Consider the following 19,659-nt stretch of genomic DNA (forward strand, 5'->3'; position numbering starts at 1 on the left):
ATGTTCAATAGTCTATACAGTATTTAATGCAATTACTGTACATCCTGCCTATAAGTGAACTCCAGAATAATTCTGAGCAATAGACTACTCAATAATTAGTCCCATCAACACTTACCTGTCTACATAACTATATAACTTCCTGGAAAGTTCAGCTTTAAGCCTTCTCAAACACTACTGAACCTGCTATTTGTGGTCTTCAGGAGCACTGCTTAATTACAGACAGGGCTGTTGGAGCAATGTTGAATTTGACAGAATTGATCACCCTGATTATTATAATTAAGGGGTGATTCATGGCTTTAGTTCATGTAGTTCTTTACCTCCACAGCATTAAAAATGTGGAATGTACACCCAGCCATGGCTTACCTCACATATTACATTTAATATTTTATTTAAAAGCACCATTAATATGGTTTCAGTATCTATTGAGAATGGTTACAAAGACACTCATTCTGCGCAGCACCACTTAAATTATGACAAAGTATGGTGAGAGCAATTAAAAAGTACAGGTCCTTTTTAAAAAAAATTAGCACATTGTGATAAAGTTCATTATTTTCCATAATGTAATGATAAAAATTAAACTTTCATATATTTTAGATTCATTGCACACCAACTGAAATATTTCAGGTCTTTTATTGTTTTAATACTGATGATTTTGGCATACAGCTCATGAAAACCCCAAATTCCGGATGAAATATGCTAATTTTTTGAGATAGGAATTTGGGGTTTTCATGAGCTGTATGCTAAAATCATCAGTATTAAAACAATAAAAGACCTGAAATATTTCAGTTGGTGTGCAATGAATCTAAAATATATGAAAGTTTAATTTTTATCATTACATTATGGAAATAATGAACTTTTATCACAATATGCTAATTTTTTGAGAAGGACCTATATATTAAGCCGTCTTATTGCTCTCATGGTACCGTGATGTCATACTTCGATCGGTTTGCACAGCACTGCTTCAAGTCAAACACACCTATTATCTCTTCTAGGGAAAGATCAAGTGAAGTTGCTTTTAAATAATAACCTTGAGATATATTCAATACAAATATTAAAAACATTTTAATAACTGAATGGACAAAGGTAGGCAAGACCATGCTACATTGTGAACAGTAACAAATCAGGGAAACTGTTAGGCAAGACTAAATTATTTGAGTTTGATATTGTGTAGAGATTATGTTGTGAATGGCATCTCTCTCCAGAACAGAAATCCATAATATTGGCAGTGTGCAGGGTGCAGACACTGGCGATGGACTGTGAGGAGACACAGGTGTGGGACAGATCGTGACCAGGGGTGAATCTGGGTGTCTTAGGAGATCACAGGCTGGTCTGTCCTAAAGTACTGGGTGAAGAAAAGAAACAGTAAGAGCATTTTATGTAACAATGTTCACAAAAAGAGCATCACATCATATAAAATATATTATTATTCTTTAGTTTGGGTTAAACTAATTAATTTTACTGTGCTGGAACATTACCAGCTATGCTTATGATGTCTCTATTTGTTTCTCTGTTTCGGCTGGGATCTTCATCCCGTGGTAACTAGGATTTACACAAGCTCCAGTCTGGATCCAGAACACCTGAGAAGAGACAATGCTGACCTTCAGAGGACCTCAGATGATGCTAACCCTGAATCAACAACAGAACTAACAAATATTGCTACAAGTGTGACTGCATTATATAATAATTGCTGTTAATAATGTTCATTGTCTGGTTGACTACGTCTTTGATAAATTTTTCGGAAAAATCCTGTCATATGCACATAAACTGACAGTCACCACTTATAAGCTACTAATAAATATTTTAGAAACTTAATTTTCTGTAAAGTTGCTTTGTAATTATTTGTATCGTAAAAAGCGCTACACAAATAAACTTGAATTTAATTGAATTAAAAAGATACTTTAAATCTGACATTAAAAACCACCAGTAGGTGACAGCAGGTAACTGTTAATAAGTGAGTAATTAAAACAGTTGATTCATTCAGGAACAAAAAGCCTTCATGTTGCTTAGACACGCAAAACAGCACTGTGGCTTTGTTTGGAATTATTTTTTTGGTGAAATAGTGCAAAAACGTAAGTCTCTTAATAGAACGTATAGTTTATGAAACTGTTGTAAAAAAAAAATTATTACATTTATATATGGTAATTTTTTGAGGAAAAAAAAGGCACTCTGCCATGTGAAATTTACCAAAATTGATTAACTATATTTAAGAGGTATTAATATACACATGTTCTTCCCCCGATGTCTTTTAATAGACTGAATCATGCAGTGCACATTCTAAATGAACACACGTAATGCATACACTCTGTAGGTGTTTTCAATGACTACGTTTACATGCAGCCAATAACCCGTTCAAAACCGGGATATTAGCAATAACCCGGTCGCGCACGGCCATGTAAACACCGGCAAAAACCCGGATATGCTCATATCCCGGTTTTTAAAAACCGGGATATTATACCTGGGGTAGCCTTTTCTAACCCGAATATTTGGTCTTGTAAACGCGTTTCGGCATATCCCCATCAAAATGTGTGTTCTGCGCATGTTCTATTCGCAAGGAATCTTGGTCTTTTGAGTCTTTGGATACAGGAAGAAGAATCGGAAATGACGCATATTGCGTCTTACGTCCAGACGCTAACCGTGCGTCGCCGTTTACATCGGGATATTGGTGACTGATTACACATTCCATGTATACAGGAGTAACTCTCTCTGCTCACGCATGTAAACGGGTTATCCCGAATGTTTCAGAAACCCAAGTAGTGACCTTAACCCGAATTTTAACAGCTTGTAAAGGTAGTCAATGTTTTTTTTTTTTCGTTGTTAGAATATTGTTCAAGATAGCTCACTTGTCAAGGTATTACTTTACTATATCATGTTTATGTGTGCCATTTTGTTTGTTCTATCTGAAGTCTCTCACAAAGAGTGAGCCTCAGCGCAAACTTGTATTCTTCAATTCACTCTGATGACGCAGGGGAAGAAAAAAAAAATCTTCGGTCTGTCCAATGATTATAAACAGTCATTAGGTCCATCAGACTGAAGTGACCAAATATATTTAAGACCCATCTTATCTGAATTTAAGACATTTAAATACTTTTTAAGGCCTTATATTAGGAAAACACTATTTAAGACATTTTAAGACTTTTTGAGGACCTGCAGACACCCTGAATATAGCGGTTAAATATAGTGGTTATCAAATTGATCAGAAAAATTAAAATTATTTGCAGCTTAAAACAAACTATTCACTGATCAACAACACAATCTTTAATTAATTACCTCATCCGAGTGATATAAGAGGTTCAATAGTTGAGGATGGAGGAGAGGGTCCTCACCAGGCCTGGTTTCCACAGCTGGTGCAGCCAAGGCAGAAGAAACAGGGAAACTAGAGAAAAAGAAAATGTGTGCCAGACACATCACTCATATATCAAAAGGAATAAATATAGTACACAGTTAATAATAATAATAATAAAAAGTGTTTTACAACAAGGTGTCCACATTGAGTCTGTGGGTTGCCATTGTAAAAATCACTACATCCAACATCCACAGTAAGACAGGACTCAAGCCTGTATTAATGGTTACAGAAATAATAGAATATAATAACAATTGTTTGTTATGAAGCTATGGTAATTTTTGCATTTATCTCTATACTAAATGTGTTCAGGTTACCGTTTTTCATGATTACCAGACTTGTAGAGAAAAGTTGTTTTTTTCTTACTGTGTAGTGAAGAGGCATTCATGGTTTTACATGTGGCTACCATGACCTAAAAAATGTTTAGTACTATGGAATATGGTGAGTTTTAATGAGCAAATATAAAGAAAAGCAAAAGCTATAAAGACCCAACTCGGAGAAGCTGTCAGAATACTAAATATTTTCATATATATATATATATATATATATATATATATTTTTTTTTTAAGACTTAACACAGATGTTGTTTAAACAAATTTATTTTCACCCAACTTAACTTGAGCGCTTTACTGCCAAATATCCAATTTCATATAGAGAAAAAATAATTAATAAAAATTACCATTGCCACTGTGGCAAATTGTGTGGCACTGAAATATTCAGGGCAAGTGTAATGTGACACACAGAGAGAAAACAATAAATGTACACATTTCAATATTTTCATACTCTTTTAGTACTGACTGTCAAATTAAATTTAAATTGCCTAATAAATATAATAACTAATAAAATAAACAAATTTTAAAATATCTTCAACATATGGTGAAAAAAAACACCCATTAAATTTACAAATAAACAGAGGTAGCAAACAAGTAACCTTTGACATTATGTCCTTGAGGTAACCCTCACCCTAAAAAAACAAACAAACATCTGATTTAAGCAATATTAAACCATTAAACTGTAGCAATATTTATAACAACTCTAAACATGAACACATTGTGTTTCTTGTATTAAGCTCAGAAAAATAATAAAATAAATTTAAAAAAATATATATGAATGAATGTCACGTGACCGTAGGCTACATATATGCGATGGCCGTTGTAATTTGTATCAGATGACCGTTGTGATTTCCTCAGCCTACTGTACCCTCAACATTTTTTGATTATTTTCCCCACATTAATAATCTGTAAATAGAACCAGTTGTATATATTAAGTTCCTGTTCATTCATTACATGTCTTTCTACTACTGTTGTTTTAAAAGTTAATTAGTCGTCTTTAAGTTTGTTTGTAGTTTGTCGTCAGTTCGTCAAGTGGTTGGTAAGTAACATTTATTTGGATTAATCAGCCTTTTGATATCTTTACGTTTGATTATATTCGAGATAAGAATCATTATACATGTAAACACATACACTTAAATACAAACAACCTAACTTAAACTAAATACTGAAATGTTAAGGGCGCTTTTTTCCCCTCGCGAAAACAGCTGATGTACGTTACGTCATCAAATTCACTTCAACGCCATTCTGAGCGAATCCAATCATCGGTCGGGCGGGATAATCTGAAGCGCTGCCCTGCTCAATACTGATTGGCTATGGCCTATTGGTACTGAGGAATATAACGTAGAAATGTAAAATGTTGCTATACATTGCACTTGCACTGAATCTAAAATCCATCGCTCTGTACCCTCAAATAGTATACTTTTCAGGGACACCCATTTGTGATGGTCCAAAAACTAAGTGGACAATCAAATGCACTTGTATTTTACACCGCAATAACAAGTAAGATTTACACTCAGCGACTTTTCGAAATTGCTCACTAGTTTTCATTCATTCCTACAAGTTTGCTTTAGTATTGGACGTCGTAATGGGCTATCTCGGATTGATTTAGACCCACCAGCTCTGACAAATGTAAGGCAAGTCAACCATGAACAGAGGCTCCGAGCTAACGTAATAACAGCGGCCCGGATCAAGTTACACAAGCACTAAACGTATATGATGTCCAGTTAACATACACGAGATCACAAAAAGTCCTGTTCAGTGACAACAGTTTAACAAACTCACGGTTGCGGGATTTCGTTTCAAGTTCACCTTACCAAACCATTCAGACTTCGCTTGTACCATGACGCTGATCAATTTTCTCAGTTGAATAAGGCTTTGAACCCGTGCCATGTTGTTCTTGCAGCGCGACATCAGCACCTACCAGCCAATCGAATGCCTTGCTTGAAACAGAGGAAACCCAATTTAAATCTCGCGAGACACTAAGCGCCATTCAACTCTCACCTGAAGATTAGATAGACACCAAGCACGGCATTATTGTTATTGTTGCATAAGATTTCTATTTTAAATAAGTGCTGTTGTTTTTAACTTTTATCAAAGAATCCTGAAAAATGTTCACTGGTTTCAAAAGAAAATAAATAAATACATAAAACACATATACTAAGCTGCACAACTATTTCCAACACTTATAATAAATCATCATATTAGAAGGATTTCTGAAGGATCATGTGACACTGAAGACTGAAGTAATGATGCTGAAAAACCAGCTTTGCATCTCAGAACAATTATATTATATATATATATATATATATATATATATATATATATATATATATATATATATATATATATAATATATCAAAGTATATTAAAATAAGACACCTATATTTTTAATTTCCAAAAATATTTCACAATATTACCTTTTTTCTGTGATCACATGATACTTTGGAAATCATTTTAATACGCTGATTTGATGCACACAATTGTGAAAAGATTTACATTGAATATATTTACAGTGAAAATGTATTTTCATAAAATAAACAGTCTTACGTAATACCATTTCTTTCAAACACATGAAAATCTAACCAGTACAGAACTTTTGTCTGTGTAAATGTATAATTATATGTGAACAGATCTCTTAGGTGCAACTGATGTTTTTAAAAGAACACTGTGATGAAAAGAGAATTTAATCTATGTTTAAACCTCAATTACAGAAGACTGTCAATCTCTGATTAAAATTTAGATATGTAATAGTATATTTATGTAGTCATTTTAAATTTCAGCATTTAACTATGTCCTTTGTTTAATTTGACTACAGAAAGTTATCCATTACCATCCGTCAACCAACTAAAGGTATGTACATTATGTTAATGCATATGACTTGGTAGGCCAGTAAACAAACAACAAAAAAATAGGTTTGTTTGTATTAAGGTCTTAATACTATGGCTTCAAATGAACCATCCTATTGGACACTGAGACGGAAAGCAAAGGACAAGGTGGATCAGCAACTGCAGACAATACAGGCAACAACTTGGGGGAAAGAATTGGGTTGGATGCACAGTAAAACCGTTCAAGGTCAAAATGATGATGAAGATACATTAATGGACTGTCTCTCTCATGTTGATGAGATGTCAGAAGTGTTCCTGATGACAGTGAATCAGACACAGAATCAGATCCAAATTCATTAAATGATGATTTGGCATCCTGGGCTACTGAACACAAAATCACACGTGGCATTGAATTCATTGCTCAACATTCTACGGCTACACAGTTTAAATCTGCCAAAAGACTCGAGGATATTGCTAAGAACTGTGCGTTTGAACCCTGAAATACAAGACAAGGCTGGTGGCCAGTATTACCATTTCGGAGTGCCTAATTCAATTGCAGAGGTGCTACATCAGAATGTTGACATTCTGCACAACATTCACACGCCGGAGCTTCAGGTCAGCGTTGATGGTTTGCCACTTTATAAGAGCTCAGCATCACAGTTCTGGCCCATCCTAGGGACACTGCAAAACATCAAACAAGAGGAACCAGTGACAATAGGTTTATTTTGTGGCACAAGTAAACCTACATCCCTAGCAGAGTACCTTCAAGAATTCATCTCTGAAGTAAATGAATTAGCTAAAGTATTTGAATTTGAAGGAGTGATGTTAACTTTACTACTCTCTTCGATGGTCTGTGATGCACCTGCCCGTGCATTCCTGAAAAATGTTAAAGGTCACACAGGCTATCATGGATGTGAAAAATGCACACAGGATGGTTTGTACCTAGAAAATAGAATGACATTTCCAAGAATTGACATGCCTTTAAGAACTAATGAGAGTTTCAGAAACAAGACAGATGCTGATCATCATCACGGTCCATCACCTCTTGAAGAAACATCCCTAAACATGGTCTCTGGTTTCCCCCTCGACTACATGCACCATCATGAGATGGCTTCTTCTCTTGTGGCTGAAGATGGGTCCTCTGACTTGTAGGCTGTCAGGATTTCAAATAAACACATTGTCAGAAAGACTGTTAAATGCTCGGAGAAATGTGCCCATGGAGTTTGCAATGAAACCAAGGGCACTGAGAGAAATTGATAGGTGGAAGACAACAGAGTTTAGGCAGTTTTTACTGTATATCGGACCTGTCATGATGAAAGATCTCCTTAACACACAGGTATACAGAAATTTCTTGCTACTTTTTGAGGGAATCTTCATCCTGTGCAACAACAGTTTGATTGAAGAATACTGTGATTATGCCAATGACTTACTGGTGCTCGTTGTCTCTCACTTTGGTCAACTGTATGGTCCACAATTCTTGTCCTACAATGCACACTGTCTTGTACATCTTGCAGATGATGCGAAAAAGCATGGTGTCCTTGACAACTTCAGTGCTTTCAAGTATGAGAATCACCTAAACAAACTCAAAAGACTTCGGAGGAAACCAACATGCCCACTCAGTCAAATAGTAAAAAGACTCTCAGAAATGCAAAGATGCTGCAAAAAAACTCACAAAACCAGGCCACATCTGCTCAAAAAAACCACATGCGACTGGTCCTCTTCCTGCATCCTGCATCCTTCCATGAGGTGACACAATATAAAGAGTTGAGAACAAGCCAACACACTCTGAAATTGGATCAGGCAAACAGTCACGTTTGCATTGCCGGCAAAGTTGCTAAGCTGCAAAACATCATTTCATTCAGGGATGAAATTTATGTTGCTTACAATACCTTCAACCACCAGGAATCCTTGTTTGACTATCCACTGCCATCCTCTACACTTGGCATTCATTTAGTGGATGACCTCTCAACAACAGTTGATTTCTGCAAGTTTGAGGAAATAGAGAGCAAAATTTTTCTTGTCCCCTATCACAATCAATTCGTTTCAATTCCTCTTTTACATACGGAGTAATTCTTTATCAGCACTTTTTGTTTCATAGTTCATGCATTTCAGTTACATTGTTGAAAATTAATCAGTTAATAAACAATATGGGTTTCAGACTTGCAAAAAAAAAAAAAAAGAAAGAAAAAAAAAATGTACCTAATCGTGGAGTTTGAGGGAGAAGGGACGACTGGACCAGCTGCCAAGTCCTGGTATGCAGATGGCTACTCCTGGTGGCCACCATATAAAGACCTTGACAGGTTGCTGAAGAGTGTTAGGACAATGGAGGCACCACAGCCAGAGAAAGGGTGGACCCGACACAGAGCAAGAATCCTGCATGAGTCAGGTAAGAGTAAATGATGCTGTAAATTAAACATGATCTTGCCCAGAGTAGACCTGTATTTCATTTTTCAGAATGTTTGCACATCATTTATCCACACTGTAAAACATGATCTCACATAGCTTTAATAAAGGCCATACCTGCATTTCTTTTTCCAGCATCTTTTCAGAATGTAGCCAACAACTGGAAGAAGGCCAGCTACACTTCTGACATAAACTCAGAACCTGAAATTACAGGAAAAAGGATTGCCAAGTAAGTCCTCACAAAAAGACAAAAGAAATGGTTTGTCAAATGAAAATAGCATCATTTGCCTTCATATGTCATCTATCTTTAAAATTTAAGTAAGGGATAGGCAAACGATTTTAATGCACTTAACGTCGAGTGTTTTTTTGCCTCCACGTTGTGCATTAGAATCGTTTAATGCACAGCTAGCTTATCCCTTACCCTAATCCAGTATCTAAGCTATTTTATTAATAAAAATCACAGGACAGCATTAAAAACAAGTTTCTATGCTCCTGAAAGTCAATGAAATCAGCGCATTAATACAGAACGGTGATATAAACTGACTTGGAACTACCTGTGCATTAAGGAATAATTGACGACAGGCAGTTGAATTATTAGAAAAATAATGCACACCCGAGGTTGTGATGCGTTACACCTCAGATATGCAGTATTTTTCTATTATTTTTATTTTTCACTATTTTTCAGCTGCCTGGAACTACGTTCGCCGTGCATTTCCCAGAAAATAATTGCACACCTCAGAACATTTGTCAGCCAATCAGATTCAAGCATTCAACGGCCCCATAGTATAAACTGTTTTAATACATACCTGCCAGCCAATCAGAATATCCAGACAGACCATGGTATAAGTTATTGAATAGGAGCTTCAGTGTGACTGGTACAGTCATTCCAAACCAACAAGACCTTCGTTCATCTTTGGAACACAAATGAAGATATTACTGATGAAATACCCCATAGACATCAATGCCACTACCACCACAGAAAGGTATTAAAGTCATTGTTAAAATAGCGCATTCGGGTCTCTGTCAAAATGCTGTCTCCTGCATCAGCACTTCTCGTGAATGCATGTCAGAGACTGACACAGAAAAAAATTAATTGTTGAAAGTATTATCGTCACTTCATAATTAAAGCTGAACCACTATAGTGCTCTTGGATTTCATCTAAAATATCTTAACTTGTGTTCTGAAGATGAAACGAAGTTCTTAGGGGTTTGGAACGACATGAGGGTGAGTAATTAATGATAGAATTCTATTTTCTGGGCGAACTAACCCTTTAAGGAGAAATAAAGCACAACATTTATTGAGCACATTTCTATGAGCTACATAACACAAAGAGGCAATGAATGTGTGCAGTTGTTATTTTATCTTTGTTTTCCTAGAAAGAAAACAAGTACCGATCATATCTACTCGTCAGATGAAGAGGCAGCAGATCAACCACCCATTAAAAAAAGAAAAGCTGCAAACAAAGCAAGTGTTCCACCTGCACCAAAACCTCCAGCAATTCCAAAACGCAACAAAAAAGGTAATGAAAAATAATAATAAAAAAATGAATACTATAAATAAAAGTACACATTCCATGTTGACTCAACCAGAGGTTGAAAGTAAAATATATATATATATTTTTTGGTTCCCTGTTGAAAAATAAAAAATGAATATCATGGATTTATATCTACTGTGTAATCCATGATTTTTTAGAGGGGGGTCAAAATTAAGATTTATCAAAAATATCAAATTTGATTCAGGGAAGTTTCTGAAATTTGGCTGATCTGACACAGAATGACCCAGTATGAAATAAGTAAGATTAAAGGTGCATAACAGCCAGAACACCAAAAGTGAAACCCCCCCCCCCCCCCCCAATTGTCAACAGCATTTGTCAATCAGCAACAAAGGGACATGGAAGACCAACAGCAGAACTGGTGTGAGAGTCTCCCCAGCTTTCAAGGTAAATAATTAGTTGTATTTGGCTAGCTGGAAAGATAAAGGAAGATCAGCATTTGATGCAATTAACGGGTTAGTTCATTCATAGAAACCTCTGTGAATACTCATGTCATTCTAAACCCACAAACTTTATTTTCAAAACACAAATAAAAATGTCTTCAATGAACACAGGGATTTCTGTTCCTACATTTCCATAGTCCATACAGAGATTGTAGAAATAACGGATACAATATGAGTGGTTTAATTCCAATCTTCTGAAGAGTCATAATCACTTTATACAATAAACATTTTTTATTTGTAAGCAACTGTCCCTTTAAGATTATGAACCATTGTAAACCGACTTAAACTGCTTGATTCAACTTACCTACTCCACCTTTCTCAGCTCCACTGCGTATGTCTCAGGCAGACCATGACGGAGAAGGCTGGTGTGTTGATCAACCTAACACACAAGGTAAAAGACCATAATCATGGATAAAGGAAATCTGAAACATATTCACAGCATTTAAATAAATCTTAAAAACTGAACAACATTTTGTGTTCAATCCTTAGAGCACAACTTTGCTGTCCTGAGACCCTCAGAGGACCACCTAGGAAGAGCCCAGAGTAAGTTAATTGCACATAAATCTGTGCTTGATCTTTTTTTGTGAATAATAGTTGCAAAATAACTGCAAAGTTATTAAGGACCCATCGATATGGATAGATACATCGATCAAGTGTCTAACGATACAATGTACTGAGGCTGCACATAAAAATAAATAAATACACACACACACACACACACACACATATGGAAAAAAATGAATGACAAATGTCTTTGAAACAAAAAAGCATGTTGAATTGCACCAACTGAAAAAAAGAATGAAGTGAAGTGACATGACATACAGCCAAGTATGGTGACCCATACTCAGAATTCGTGCTCTGCATTTAACCCATCCAGAGTACACACACACACTGTGAACACACACCCGGAGCAGTGTTCATCATTTATGCTGCGGCGCCCGGGGAGCAGCTGGGGGTTCGGTGCCTTGCTCAAGGGCACCTCAGTCGTGGTGTTGCCGGCCCGAGTCTCGAACCCACAACCTTAGGGTTAGGAGTCAGCCTCTTTAACCACTAGGCCATGACTTCCCCGTTAATTCAACACTTATTTCTTATATACTGCCCTTTAAAAATCCAAGTATTTTTCAAGTACCCTCTCAAAAATATGGTTGTTTTCAAGGGTTTTCCAGGACTTAAATTTCAAAAAGTGAAATTCAAGTACTTCAAGCACTTTAAGCACCTTGTACGAACCCTGGAGCTAGAAGCGGCACGCCTCACGTTGATCATGACATTCACTCAATTCATATTCAAGGTTGAATGAAAAAGAATATTCGAGTCTCAAAATTGAAAATCGAATGCCAACCCACCAAACGAATATTCAAATAATCGAATATTCTGTTCCAGCCCTACTTGACAGTGATTATTTTTATATTTCATTAATTAATAGAATAAGCAAAATTCACTGCATTTATTTAAAATGTATTGTAGTATTTTGCAAATCACGTGGATAGAGTTCTTTTTACTGTGTGGATGACCGTCAGCCACAACCGAAGACCATTTTTGACCCAGGAAAAACCCTGGATTTCGAACATCATGACCACCAACCCCACTCCCCTCAAATTTTCTTATACTGATCTGCATGATTTCACATGGCTCATGATTTTAGACCCCAAAAATTTATAAAACGGAATTCTGGCTGCTGAGTGTGTTGCAGGCCTTAGTTTGTTAATTTGCAAAATGTAACAAGCAAATCTCACCCACTCCATCTTTCTCAGCTCCAGTGGGCATCTCTCAGGCAGACCATCATGGTGACAGCTGGAGTGCTCATCCACCTGACACACAAGGTAAAAGAACATTAAATAGAATAAAGATTAATATTCTTTCCATTGACTTCCATTAATATGGATGCGAATGCATCAAACCGGAAGCGCAAGCTTTTGTGAAAAGGTTCGCATTTCGCTGCATTTTAAAGTTCAAGCTTGCTGAACTCTTGACCTGCGAATTCACATCACGTGAAACTGTATGACCAATAGCAGTTTGATACATCACAGCATAATAGCTGAATTAAAAGAACATGTATGTAAAACTGCAGCGCTGCAGGAAAGTGGAGTAGATTGTGTGTTTTTACATTTTAAATGTATTATTATGCGTTGTGTGTTGAATTTAAGTTTTTTTTTAGTTTTTAAAACAACACTGCAGAGCATGACATCATATCACAATTGTTGCAGCGTCCAAGGAAACTTTGCAAGCTCAAAGTCTTGTGACCGCAGCATTCACAGCCCTTCACACAATCTAAAACGGAATAATATTTTGTGTTTAATCCGTAGAGCACACCTTTACTGTCCTGAGACCCTCAGGTGACTACCAAGGAAGAACACCGAGTAAGTTACATTTAATCACTATAAAGGTGTTGTAATCTGAAATGACACAAATGAACACATGATAAAATGGATATCTACCATGAATAGCTGGGTAAGAAGGGTTTAGGACAGGTGTGGCTAACTATGGTCCTGGAGAGCCGCAGCAGAGTTCTGCTCCAATCCTAATTAAAACTAACCTTCCTGTAAATTTCTAGTAACCCTTCAGACCTTCATTAGCTTGTTCAGGTGTGCTTAATTAGGGTTGAACCAAAACTCTGCAGGGCTGCGGCTCTCCAGGACCAACATTCGCCACCCCTGGTTTAGGAGCATACACTGTGAAAAGTGAGCTTTTTAATAACCTAGTAGGGCTGGGTGATATGGTGATATTTTTCATGGGAGCTGTACTGATAGGGCTAAATCAATCAGAGAGACACTTTAACTGGAAAGTATCAAAAGTTACATCTAGTCACAAATAGCATGTCTTTTTATCAATCTGTCATCCCTGATATGCAATGCAATTCAATACAAAAGGCTATCATTCTTCATCATTTACCAGTCAAATCTGTAAGTGAGACAAGATGATTTAGACAGATAAATATACTATAATGAATGCTAGTTAGTTATGTTATATTAGGTTACAATTCTTTACATACAACTGTTTTAGTTATTTTTTTCAATTTGTAAAATTACTTATGTAAGAATATTTAAATATTTTATATATTTAAAGGATTTTAAGATTCTCAAGTTGGTAAACTAATTAATAAGGTGGGAAAAGTAGATCAAGAGTCGTTCTGGAATCGGATCGTGACTCCCAGAATCGGAACGGATAGTAAGGTGACTAAAGATCTCTACCCCTACTATTGTATAAAGCAGTTTTTTTTTTAAATAGCAAAAATGTGTTTCACAGTAATAGTGCTTTTACTGTATTTTGGATCAAATAAATGCAAGCTTGGTGAAAATAAGAATTCTTTAAAACATTAAAAATCTTACTGTTCAAAAAGCTTTGACTGATTGTGTACATGTTACCATTTACTGACTTATTTTCTTCTGGATGGCATTGATGCCATGATTTTACTTTAAAAATAGATTTGAATTCATATTTTTCTTTGTTTTTATTATTTTCTGAAATTCAATTAGCTAGAATTTTAATGTGCATTTACTTGTCTGAGTAACAAGCAAATCTCACCAAGTCCATCTTTCTCAGCTCCAGTGGGCGTCTCTCAGGCAGACCATCATGGTGACGGCTGGAGTGCTCATCCACCTGACACACAAGGTACAAGAGCATTAATTAGCATAAGGAGATGAAAATGAGAAAAACTTAATTTACAGCATTTAAAACCAGATAATATAAGATGCATGATCTGTTTAATCCATAGAGCACACCTTTTCTGTCCTGAGACCCTCAGGGGCCCACCAAGGAAGAACACTGAGTAAGTTAAGAAGGGGAAAAACACAATGTCTGATAACTTGAACAATGTTCAGGAATACAGACATGATGGACTGCAACATTCACAGGAAGCAGTTTGTTCTGAAAGTACAATAATCTGCACGTTTTAGTAGAATTGAACTAAATCAAACTGCACACCATTTCAAATCATATTAAATATTGTTATGGATTTAATGTTATATAAAAATTTAGGGTATAATAGGACATGACAGCATTATTGTTTATTTTAATTACATTCCAAAAATAATTTAAATGAAGTTACACCAAAAAAATAAATAAATAATTATTTGGTACATACCATTGGTTTTGAAGTCATGGTAGGTATGATTTTAGTATAGCAGGAGAAAAAAATAATCAAAATTGCTTTCTTTAGTAAACAGTGGTTGACTGAACAAATTTGGTCTCTCTTAAATGAACTATAACCAAAATTATTTAATGGATAAAACATTTCAGCTAGTGCCATAAATTACACAGGGAGTCCAGTTAGTTGTACATTACTATATTGTAGGTTTAATTTAACGAAACCCAAAGTATTAAATTCCAATTAATTTTTAGGTTATATAAGGGGGTTGGGACACTTTCACGCTACAGCCTTACATGTGAGCCACATCTCTCGGAGTGTAAACGGTGTAAACAAGTAGGTGTGTTCGATTTGACGCAGCTCCTTGCAGGACCAAGAGAGTTAGAGCAGACTGCTTTTTAGGTTTTTGAATTGCTCTCGCGGATGTCAACACCAATCGATCTGCGCGTTGCCGCTTCTTGTCGAACACACCTAGTGCTGCAGGCTTATTGGCTCACTGATGTTGACAAGATTAACCCCTTAAGTATCGAAGTTTGGTATCGAATGACAAGACGTTTTATCGATACTCGATGGTATCGTGGCATTTCGGTTGGTGCCTAAAAAGTATCAAACTCTATACCCAGCCCTATTTATAACTTTGACAATAAGTGCGTACCATGATAAACTAAACTAAGTCAGTTACTGGAGTGGCATCAACTTTTCATCTGCATGCCCCTAAAGATGATGCTACACACAATGAATCGTCATTGGTTGCTTTACCTGGTAGTCCTTGGCCAATCAAAGGGGTTCAGACCTTCTGTTGTCAGCCTGAAGGCCTGGCTACACAAGACAAAGATTATCTTAACTTTAAGGTTTAATGTAACTGTGCACAAGAACAAATCAAACTAAGATATGGACAACATAAAACATTCCCAGAGCTCGCAAAATCGCTAGCCCGCCGTCCTAGGGCTATTGTGTTTTACCCATTACCCAGTTACCCATTTTTTTTTATTATTATTGATGTTAAAACCATCAACATTAGCTTACTTTAAGTTTTTACTTACCAACTCCATTTTGAGCTCCAGTGAGGCTCTTTAGCAAACCAGAAAACACTGAAATGCATATAAGGGTCAGGATAAATTTCTTTTGAAAATGGTAAACATTTTACCCTAAATAATGTGACATTCTTTTGATAACATCAAGGCAGATGCATGTAACACTACATCTAACATTTAAAACCTTACTGTAAATTTATACTTACAGGTACTTCTGGTGGGAGACAGGAAAATCCAGTCTTGAGTACTGTAACAAATCAATGTACACGTACGTTATTTATTAAGTTGTTAAATAAGTTGCAAAATGCATCATTTCATTCATCAAAGCTACATACCAAGTTAAATTATCTTATGTATTGCAGCTGTAGAAAGGACAATTCTGGAAACACTAGAGAAAATGGACATGAAGATCAACCATCTGACTTTACTGGTCCAGTCTCTAGTGGGGAACAGGCGTGTTGTACCCCAAATGCAGATGGCTGAAGAGGAAGAGGGTGGTGTCTTTCCTCTAGCATCTACTGCAGACCTAGATAGGCTGGAACAAAGATTGGTAGACAGAGGGTTTATGCAGAGAATGGTAAGAGTCACTGAAACCGTCAAACCTACAACTACTAACAAAATGTAAACAAACTGTTTGTGTGCTAACATGTGTGTGCATGTTTACACACTACCAGTCAAAAGCATGGAATGATTAAGTTGAAATGTTGCTGAAAGAAATCTCTAATGCGCACTGCATTTACTTGCTAATGTATAAAATTTATGAAAAATATAACAGAAACAGTAATACTCTGAAACATTCCAATAATAAGCTATTTTAAAATATTTTTATATACTCATTAATCCAGCCTCCAGTGTCACATGACCCTTCGAAAATCATTAGAATATGCTGATCAGCTAATAGCAATTATTAATGGCAGTTATTAATAATGGTTCATCTTATCAGTGTCAATTATCATCAAAACCAGTTTTTGCTACTCATATTTTATGGAAACCATAATTAATTATTTTTTAGAGGAATCTTTGAAAATTAGAAATAACGCTGATTTGCAGTGGTTAAAATCAGATGTTATGTTGGCGTATCATACTAGATGTATTTGAAAGTTCTATTATAATCCTACTCTGTGTGGTCATCACCGGTCTATTAAAACATATGGACACGGTTTGTGTCACTAGTTAAAATTGCTTATTTCTCTGGATTTAAACATTCTTCGAAACATTTGGGAATCGGATAATGTAAGTACACAAGTCAGCAAAATATATAACACTGTTCTAGCAGTGCACCATGGTTTACACAAAAACTTGAAGCAGTACAACCATTTTCACCTTTGATAATAATAATAAATGTTCCTTGAGCAGCAAATCAGCATATAGATTTGATCATATCCTGCTGAGAAAATTCAGCTTTGCATCGCAAAAGTAAGTTATATTTTAAAATATTTAAATATAGTTCCTATAAATAGTTTCATAATATTAAATTATACTGCATTTTCAATAAAATAAATGCATCTTTGGTGAACATGAGAGGCTTCTTTCAACAAAACAAAACAAAAAAAATTACAAAATCTTAATTGTTCCAATCTTTTAATTGGATGTGTATAGAATACAGGTCAATTTAATGCTAAAATATTACTTTAAAATGTACCTGTTGAAGGTGAACAGATTATCCATCAGTGGCGGGCCGAGCATGAAGAAAACTGTATGGAGGATTTGCTCCAAGGTGTTCTCCACTGACGTCGCCCGACAGTTGAACTGGTGCGGGAGGGGAGACAAGAGAGGCATCCGAAAATCACACATCGGAGCGCTCCTAGTAGGCAAGTTCAATAATGTTGTACAAATACAAGCAATAGAATTAATGGCGGAGCTGTCATTACAACATTAGTCAGTACAACTAAAATAATGTATAACAGGTTTCAAATTGGTTAAACATAACCTGACGTGGCATCAGCCATTATCAAAAATATTTAGAAAAAATTACTTGTGAAAAACTTAAATTAGACTTAAAACATCAGTTAACCCCTTTAGAAATCCATTTGCCCAACCAAAACGCACGCGAAACAACTTATGGTATAACGTTAACGTTACTCGCTAATTAACAAACAGGTGATAGTCATCATACACAGCTTAATTTGGAAGCTATTATAAAACCGATCGCTGACACAACAATTAGTTTTAAAATATACACGTACCTTAAGCAAATCCTCCCTTGCAACTAATCTAGACGTGTATTCTGCACAGCACGGCACATGGTTAAGTTGAATAACGCGGGAAGAGCTTTGACGCATGCACCCTAACTCACGTGCATAGTTCACGTGCTTCTTCTTCTTGTTTGGCTGTTGGCGTCGAACCAGCAGCTAATATTATTTGTTCTTTATGCTATTTAGATAACTTTGTCCAATTTATTCAGAAGAACCAGATAAAGAAAAAAAATATCTGACGTTCATTGCAATATAAGTGAAAGCAGGTTGCTCGATCTTTTTACATTTTTGTAATTGTTTCTTTTAACATACAGCTTCAGCTATGAGGAACCCCGTCCTTCTGTCTCCAACCGAAGCAGACGCGGAAAAATTTATTAAAGATTTCCTACGCTTGGCCCCAGGGAGGATTTAATTTATGTTTTTTTTTTTTTTTTTGGAATGCCTGTATATATGTTACAAATAGTGTATTGTTGTTGGCATAAACTGTTATCTTGTTTTGTATAAATCAAATGTTTTTTTTTTTTGCCTGTTTTTTTTTTATATATATAAATAAAATCAACAAATGTATGTTCTTTAGTTGATCGTGTGGTTTATTTATTAATTATTATGTTTGGTAATTGTAACGTGCATGAGGGAGGATTATTTAAAACATCGCAAAGGTATTTTATTAAAATAATGGGAGGGGGAAGTTTTGATAAAATGATGTCTATCCTACATCAATCAGACATCTTGCAGACGTATGAACATCTGATTAACATCGTTTAAAGAGCGGATCCTAGACGTTCTAATTTATTTACGTCTGGAATACATAGACTAGGCGTCGTCTTAACAGCTGGCAGGGACGTCTCGGCGACGTATGCCAGATGAGCAAACGCCCTAAAATATACATCTGCCAGATGCAAAAGACGACATCGCACAGACGTCTCCGCGACGTACGTGTGCTATCTGGGTCGGAGCCTGTTCGCGACTCGCGACTCGGTTGATTCAGATCGGCACTTCGGAGCCTGTTCGCGACTCGGTTGATTCAGATCGGCACTTCGGAGCCTGTTCGCGACTCGCGACTCGCTTGATTCAGATCGCCACTTCGGAGCCTGTTCGCGACTCGGTTGATTCAGATCGGCACTTCCGGAGCATGTTCGCGACTCGGTTGATTCAGATCGGCACTTCGGAGCATGTTCGCGGCTCCGTTGATTCAGATTGAGACTCTGGGGACTGTTTGTGATTTATTTATTTTTTTAAATTCGGATATGTACTTCGAAGCAAGAAGTGTTTGTCAAACAGTTCATTAGTGATAACTGAATATTTGGGCCAGACGCTTTTTTTTTCTAACCTGTCGCTTTGATTTTTAAATGATTTCAATGACAGGAAGTTGCATGTATTGTGTTTTATGAATTGTGGATGGATTTATCAACTGACAAATAAAGTTGAACAGAAATGATCATGAACTCTTT

General features: G+C 36.1%; 2 protein-coding genes and 3 long non-coding RNA genes across 36 annotated transcripts in view; 2 read left to right on the plus strand and 3 right to left on the minus strand.

Annotated features, from left to right (window-relative positions):
• Positions 1-19,659, plus strand: part of LOC127964937 (uncharacterized) — a 420,295-nt gene that overhangs the window by 161,545 nt on the left and 239,091 nt on the right. The window lies entirely within an intron of this gene.
• Positions 683-5,930, minus strand: LOC127964958 (uncharacterized). The gene is made up of 4 exons (XR_008155185.1): positions 5,487-5,930; positions 3,268-3,373; positions 1,476-1,577; positions 683-1,342 (listed from the first exon to the last, which is right to left on the minus strand). It is a non-coding gene; the product is annotated as an uncharacterized LOC127964958 (long non-coding RNA).
• LOC127964953 (uncharacterized) lies at positions 6,337-12,716 on the minus strand. 5 transcript variants are annotated; one of them, XR_008155179.1, is made up of 8 exons: positions 9,707-10,260; positions 9,018-9,101; positions 8,697-8,870; positions 8,387-8,479; positions 8,170-8,282; positions 7,928-8,088; positions 7,540-7,650; positions 6,337-7,178 (listed from the first exon to the last, which is right to left on the minus strand). It is a non-coding gene; the product is annotated as an uncharacterized LOC127964953 (long non-coding RNA). The 5 variants fall into 5 exon arrangements; XR_008155177.1 differs by lacking the exon at positions 9,707-10,260 and adding exons at positions 11,200-11,274; positions 12,629-12,716 and having other exon boundaries at positions 7,928-8,479; XR_008155178.1 differs by having other exon boundaries at positions 8,170-8,479; positions 9,707-10,261.
• On the plus strand, positions 8,676-18,632 carry LOC127964929 (uncharacterized). The gene is made up of 13 exons (XM_052565477.1): positions 8,676-8,883; positions 9,036-9,129; positions 10,277-10,419; positions 10,765-10,839; positions 11,218-11,286; positions 11,385-11,438; positions 12,647-12,715; positions 13,199-13,252; positions 14,436-14,504; positions 14,608-14,661; positions 16,222-16,281; positions 16,376-16,590; positions 18,523-18,632. The coding sequence occupies exons 1-13, from the start codon at positions 8,691-8,693 to the stop codon at positions 18,532-18,534; spliced, it is 1,161 nt and encodes a 386-aa protein (XP_052421437.1). The 5' UTR covers positions 8,676-8,690; the 3' UTR covers positions 18,535-18,632.
• On the minus strand, positions 14,451-18,200 carry LOC127964978 (uncharacterized). Its single transcript, XR_008155214.1, has 6 exons — positions 17,656-18,200; positions 16,349-16,548; positions 16,220-16,260; positions 16,023-16,070; positions 15,739-15,798; positions 14,451-14,492 (listed from the first exon to the last, which is right to left on the minus strand). It is a non-coding gene; the product is annotated as an uncharacterized LOC127964978 (long non-coding RNA).

This window comes from Carassius gibelio, chromosome B9 (genome assembly GCF_023724105.1).
Source record: "Carassius gibelio isolate Cgi1373 ecotype wild population from Czech Republic chromosome B9, carGib1.2-hapl.c, whole genome shotgun sequence".
NCBI lineage: Eukaryota > Metazoa > Chordata > Actinopteri > Cypriniformes > Cyprinidae > Carassius > Carassius gibelio.